Source organism: Megalobrama amblycephala, linkage group LG13 (genome assembly GCF_018812025.1).
Source record: "Megalobrama amblycephala isolate DHTTF-2021 linkage group LG13, ASM1881202v1, whole genome shotgun sequence".
Taxonomy (NCBI): domain Eukaryota; kingdom Metazoa; phylum Chordata; class Actinopteri; order Cypriniformes; family Xenocyprididae; genus Megalobrama; species Megalobrama amblycephala.
In genome coordinates, this window is record NC_063056.1 from 17189984 (window position 1) to 17196972 (window position 6989).

At 33.6% G+C, this 6989-nt stretch overlaps 1 protein-coding gene across 1 annotated transcript in view; it reads right to left on the bottom strand.

Moving 5' to 3' along the window:
• LOC125243157 (MDM2 binding protein) overlaps positions 1-6989 on the bottom strand; it is a 31538-nt gene that overhangs the window by 24085 nt on the left and 464 nt on the right. The window contains exons 3-8 of the mRNA XM_048152560.1: positions 6883-6956; positions 4349-4491; positions 4080-4138; positions 3772-3913; positions 3534-3648; positions 367-489 (exon numbers count right to left, since the gene is read on the bottom strand). Coding sequence (XP_048008517.1) covers positions 367-489; positions 3534-3648; positions 3772-3913; positions 4080-4138; positions 4349-4491; positions 6883-6956 — 656 coding nt within the window. The remainder of the gene's footprint in view (positions 1-366; positions 490-3533; positions 3649-3771; positions 3914-4079; positions 4139-4348; positions 4492-6882; positions 6957-6989) is intronic.

Below are 6989 nucleotides of genomic sequence, written 5' to 3' on the forward strand. Positions count from 1 at the left end.
GGAGCACATTTATGATGAATGGATGTGGATGAAGTCACTTTCTTCAGCTTCGTACTCATTGGACCCGTTCACTGCCATTATAAAGCTTGGATGCATCAGGCTATTTATTAATATATCTCCGATTGTGTTCATTAGAAAGAAGAAAGTCATATACACCTAGTATGGCTTGAGGGTGAGTAAAGCTTGGGGTAATTTTCATTTGAAAGTGAACTAATTCTTTAATGATGGAGTATTATGAACATGACGAACAGAAATCTGAAATGTTTTATTGTCAAATACAAACATTTTAAGCATTCTGGGAAAGAAAAAAAAAAAAACAGTAATTGTAAGAATCCATTCAAACCTGGACTAAATGAAGCTGCTCACCTCATGCTGTAGTTTATGATCAGTATGGCATTGTGGGTCTTTGTGAGGATACAGTGCATCACTCCAGTGATTTCTCCTCTGAGCTCTCAGACAGAAACCCTCAAACTTCAGGTCTGAGACAAACTGAAAATAACAACAAATCAATTTAGAATGAGCTGAAGAGAGATTTACAAGTGTCACTTAGAAGGGTCTATACTTCACAACGATACTTGTCCTGTTTCTACAACAACTTTCTTGGAAAACACAAATTTCAGTCTAAGAAAATGCAAAAACTTCCAAAAACATGAGCTAATGGATATTTCAGTAACACTGACCAGCTCTCTGAGCAGCCAGCCGCCACAATCCAAAATGATTGAACAGGAAATCCAAACTCAAATCCCTGAACATGAATGATCTTTGTACAGCATTAGGTTCATTTCCTGTTTTAAAGCCTAAATTCACTTCAGGCTGACCCAGAAGAACCAGAACCTCAAATCTTTACTGGTCCTAATGTCTTTCCTTAACCGAAGCACACACTCTGCTGTATAACAGCTCTCTTCCCACTTAGACACAAAATTTCCCTGCTCAGAATTTCCCTGAATCGAAGATGTTTTCTTTACATCAGCCACACTTACTAAGTCTTTCCATCTTTGTCTTTATAGTTTCAGAAATCAGTAGGAGTTTCTGTTCTCTCACAGACTATTTCTTGCAAGTGTTCACCCTCTGCTGGACAGAAGGAGTTTTACAGATACTCTTTGGTTCTGTTCATAAAAGATGACCGGTATGTATGTATGTATATATATATATATATATATATATATATATATATATATATATATATATATATATATATATTTTTTTTTTTAATTAAACCACTTTCTTCTATCCCTGTTAATTATGAGAAAGCGATTAGTAGGTAGATTTCTAAATTATAAGCACAGTAATATATATATGATTATAGTATTATTACTATTTTGAACTATTAACTACAATGTATGCCTCAAAATCCTAATTACTGCTCATTAATTAGTTAGTAATGTAGTTAAGTTTAGGTATTGGGTAGGATTAAGGGATGTAGAATATGGCCTTGCAGAATAAGGTATAATTTATCTTGGCATAGTTGAATAACAAGAGTTCAGTACATGGAAAAGACATACAGTGAGTCTCAAACTCCATTGTTTCCTCCTTCTTATATAAATCTCATTTGTTTAAAAGACCTCTGACGAACAGGCGAATCTCAACATAACACTGACTATTACGTAACAGTCGGGATCATTAATATGTACGCCCCCAATATTTCCATATGCCAGCTCATGTTCAAAGCATTAGACAAGGGCAGAACGTCAGGATGTGCACAGCTGAATCATCAGACTAGGTAAGCAAGCAAGGACAACAGCGAAAAATGGCAGAAGGAGCGATAATAACTGACATGATCCATGATATTATGATGTTTTTAGTGATATTTGTAAATTGTCTTTCTAAATGTTTCGTTAGCATGTTGCTAATGTACTGTTTACTGTTAAATGTGGTTAAAGTTACCATCGTTCATTACTGTATTCATGGAGACAAGACTGTCGTTATTTTCATTTTTTAAACGCTTGCAGTCTGTATAATTCATTGTTACGTGCTGCGCGTGTTTTCGATGTTTTTTTTTCCCTGCCTCTGTTTTCTGTCCTCTGTGCTGTCTTGCTCTCAGGTCCACGCTGATTGGAGTAGGTGACGGTCACTCTTCATTACGGTGTCGTCACTTGATTGGCTGCAGAGCCGCCCTGGAAGTTTAAAAGTCTCCCGGCGTGTCTTGTTCAGCAGTGCAGTTTGTGTGTGTCTCAGGCGTTTTAGTTAGAGCCTGTTATACTCTGTATGTTTTGTTCCTTTTGGCGTGTGAAGCCGACACTTGACTTTGTCCATGTTAGAATGTCGAGAGTTAAGAGTAACTGATTACCTTTTGGGGAAACAGTGAACAGGTAAGCAGGTCGCGCGACATGCATATTGCCCGCAGTTATCAAGTGTTAGAAACACCAGGTAAGAGGTGAGCGCCCTTTCTTGTATTTTGGTTTTTATTTAAGGGTAGGTATAGTTATGGCGTCGGGTGCGCCGAAGATCTCGGGTTTTCTTTTCACATTTTTCTTTGGTTAGTAAGTTTAGAGGGTTTGAGAATTTAGTTTATGAACTGTTTTGTTTTATTCCTTTCTTTAATTTGGCGCCACCCTAGTTCCTTTTCCCCATTAGTTCATTGTAAATTTCTTTGTCCATTCTTCTATACAAATGCATTGTATTATAGCGCACTCACACTGATTAGTGGCTTCGGCTTTATGTACCAACAATAAACAAATTAATTGTACCCGCTTTTGTGTGCCTGGTCTTTTTCTGCTGCCCGCTCCATTACAGCAATGTTAAAAACTAAATGTTGCGTTCTACCCTAGACCTTTAAAAGTTCGTAACATTCATAAACACAACTTCATTCTTTATAAATCTCTCCAACAGTGAAGCATTAGCCGTTAGCCACGGAGCACTATCAAACTAATTCAGAATCAAATGTAAACATCCAAATAAACATCATACTTACGCGATTAGACATGCTGCATGACGAACACTTTGTAAAGAACAATTTTGAGTGTTATATTAGCTGTGTGAACTTTGTTTATGCTGTTAAAGGCAAGCGCGAGCTCCGGGGGCGGGAGCGCCAGATTTAAAGGGACAGCAGCCTAAATCGGCTCATATTTAATGATGCCCCAAAATAGGCAGTGAAAAAAATTATTTAAAAAAAAAATCTATGGGGTATTTTGAGCTGAAACTTCACAGACACATTCAGGGGACACCTTAGACTTATATTACATCTTAAAAAGACGTTCTACGGCACCTTTAATATGTGCTTTATAAGTACTGATAAACAGCCAATATCCTAGTAACATGCATGCTAATAAGCAACTAGTTAATAGTGAGAATTGGCTTAACTAAAGTATTACCATTTTTTTATATATATCTATTTAGTTAAGACAAGTTAAGATGCCACTTAGAGACTTTGAGAAATGGTAGCACTTCATTAATTACAATGTTTCAAATAAATCCTATAGGATTTTGTCTTTATTGTGGATTCATGTAGATTTTTTTTTTCTCTAAAAAGGGCGGCCCAGCAGAAAAAGTTTGGGCACCACTGGACTAAGCAGTTGTACTGCAGCATAAAGTACCTTTTTCTCTCTAATATGGAGTCCACCTCTCCAGATCTCCCTCCCATCCACACAGCTGTCAATCACTGATGGAGAACATAGGCGGGCGTCCAGGTACATGGCTGCTTTCTGCCACCTTTACAGTGCAGAAACAAGAGAAAAAGAGGCATTATACTAAAGAAAACTCAGGGACAGACCTATTATTTCTAAAATGAAACACAAGGGATGAAGAATATTGCTGGAGAGTATTAGATTTTACCCTGCACTGTGTTCAGTGACCATGATCATCTGTGCAGAGTGCCACACCCTCATGTGCTTCAAAGAGCCAATCACAGGCAACATATCCTTCAACCCCGCCTCCTCACCCACACATAGCACAATCACATCCAGCAAAGACTTCCCTGCCATCAAGAACAAACATTACATCAATACAATAAAAGTACTCGCCAAAAGCACAACAACAGTAACATCACGACAAAAGCACTTTGCAAAATAAAATGTAGAAACTTTCAATACGATAACTTTATAATGTCTAATAACAAACAATTTAATGTTATAAAACAGTACCTGGATGAGGAAGTTTGTCTGCTAGTTGATGAAGACCTTCAGCAGCCTCTTCAATGAGTCTACCATGATAGTCAATCATCATTTAAAAAAAAAAAAAAAAAAAAACACAGATAAAATTAAGGAATCAAGGAAAGTGAATGTAAATAAACAGCTGTCAATGATCAATTCAAGATTGGCATCAAATTATTAGTGAAATATGGTTGATTGATTCTGTGGTCCTATAAGGTTCTTTGAGATATAATGGGGCGACAGTATCAATCAGAACTCACTCTGCATGGGATGGGTTCTCTGTGAGTGCGCCCTGTTCCTCTTGCTCCTGAAGGGCAGCGATGCAGCTGTCTAGAGCAGACGGCTCCGATTCCTCACTGTCACTGCGCTGGGAACACAGTTCCTCCCACTCTGAGCTGCACCACTGGAAATGCACAGTAAAGAGTGTATTTTCATGTATAAAGACACAATTTATACTAATTTAAATGGTTATACTATACATTAAACTAATTTAAAATATTATTTGGAAAAATATTTAATTTCTATCAAGTACACACTTCAGTACCATATTATTCATTTGAATCTAATTTTTATTATTTATTTTAATCTAATATTATTGATTACTTATTTCATTTCAGTGTATTTATTTGAATCTTTATTTTTATCTATTTTATTATTTTAGTCTAATTTTGCATTTAATTATATTTAATTTATTATATGTTTATTTTAATCTATCCATCTGTTCATTTATTTGAATCTTTTTATTATTATTTATTTACATATAATTTTAATGTATTTACTTATTTTTAATATATATATATTAGGGGAGAGCGGGGCACAAAGTAACGCGGGGTTAGTTGTAACACACATGGTTTAAAACTTTCCACACATGCCAGCATGACGAAACTTACTGTATTTACTAGTTGCCATATCAACACTATATCGAGAAAAAAATGCACCAAAATTTAAAAATCTTTGGAAGATATCACTGAACATTTATTTAACCATAGCAACAGTAAATGTTTTACTTAAGTTAACTTTTCATCTCTATTTTTTGTGATTATTTAAAATCTGATATCACTTTAATCTTATATCTGTTGTTTAACAGTCAAGATAGTTCTTTAATGCTGATCTAACCAGCAGAAGAAACTAGCCGGGTTTAAATCCCAGTTGCACAGGTGGGGCACGTTGTAACAATGCGTTACAATGTGCCCCTATTGGAACTATGCTATTCTATTCTATACTTTTATGATTTCTATTGATAAACCATGAGAAAATGGTTAATAAAGACTGAGAGTCAATGTTCAGAAATTATTAATTATTATTATTATGTTTTGAACTATGCTGTATAGCTCTGTTTTGTGGTGTGTTTGTTGTCAAATGCAAAAATTTGTTTATTTTTAATTATTAAAAAATGCCAATATTTTATATGAAAAAGTTAATTTAATTTTATTGCCAAAATATTTTAGTTTGTCTTGTATATTTTTTTGATTAGATCAGATAACATTATAAGGTGTTGTATGGTCATGTTACAATGTGCCCCACCTATGGGGCACGTTGTCACATTTCACTTCCATTCTTTCGGGGTAAATCAAGAAAAAACACTATTTATGAAACAAAACCACATAATTGTACTGGACATGTGTGAAATTAATGTGGGAAAAAAATAAATACTCTGAACACCAAATGAATTTACACAAACTGTTACTTTGTGCCTCGCTCTCCAATATATGTATATATATTTTATATACACTACCAGTCAAAAGTTTGGAAACATTACTATTTTTAATGTTTTTGAACAAAATCTCTTAAGGCTGCATTTATTTCATAATAAATACAGAAAAAACAATGATATTGTGAAATATTATTACAATTTAAAATTATGGTTTTCTATTTTAATATACTTTAAAATATAATTTATTTCTGTGATGCAAAGCTGAATTGTCAGCATTTATTACTCCAGTCTTCAGTGTCACATGATCCTTCAGAAATCATTCTAATATGCTGATTTGATACTTAGTACTAGTTATTACAATACTAGTTATTATCAATGTTGCTTATGTTTTTGGAACCTGTGATATTTTTTCAGGATTCATTGATGAATAAAAGGTTAAAAAGAACAGCATTTATTCAAAATATAAATCTTTTCTAACAATATAAATCTTTACCATCACTTTTTATCAATTTAACACATCCGTGCTCAATAAAAGTATTAATTTCTTTCAAATAAAAAAAAAAAAAAATTTAAATAAATGCTGATATTTTTTAACTTTTATTCAAAGAATCCTGAAAAAGTATCACAGTTTATAAAATAATATTAAGCAGCACAACCGTTTCCAACATTGATAATAAATCAGCATATTAGAATGAATTCTGAAGGATCATCTGACACAGAAGACTGGAGTAATAATGATGACAATTCAGCTTTGCATCACAGAAATAATAAATTATATTTTAAAGTATATACAATAGAAAACCATAATTTTAAATTGTAATAATATTTCACAATATTATTGTTTTTTCTGTATTTATTATGAAATAAATGCAGCCTTAATGAGCATAAGAGACTTCGTTCAAAAACATTAAAAATAGTTTCCAAACTTTTGACTGGTAGTGCATTTTTTTTTTTTTTTTTTTTTTTTTTTACTTTTTAAAAAAGATTTCTCTAAACTTTTCAATGGACCCCAGTTTGAAAACCCTTGCACTATACTACATCACTTTGTAATCTATGTTTTTCTCAACCAGTTTATAACACATGCAATCAATCAATCAATCAATCTAATGGTAAAGAAGTAAAGATGTATATGTTAATTACCTGTGTTGTACCATAACTGGCTTGAATGGCAAAGTACCATTTCTGTGGAGCAGGACTGCCACTCAGAGAACAGGCTAAATAGAATTAAATTAAACAAACACAAAGTC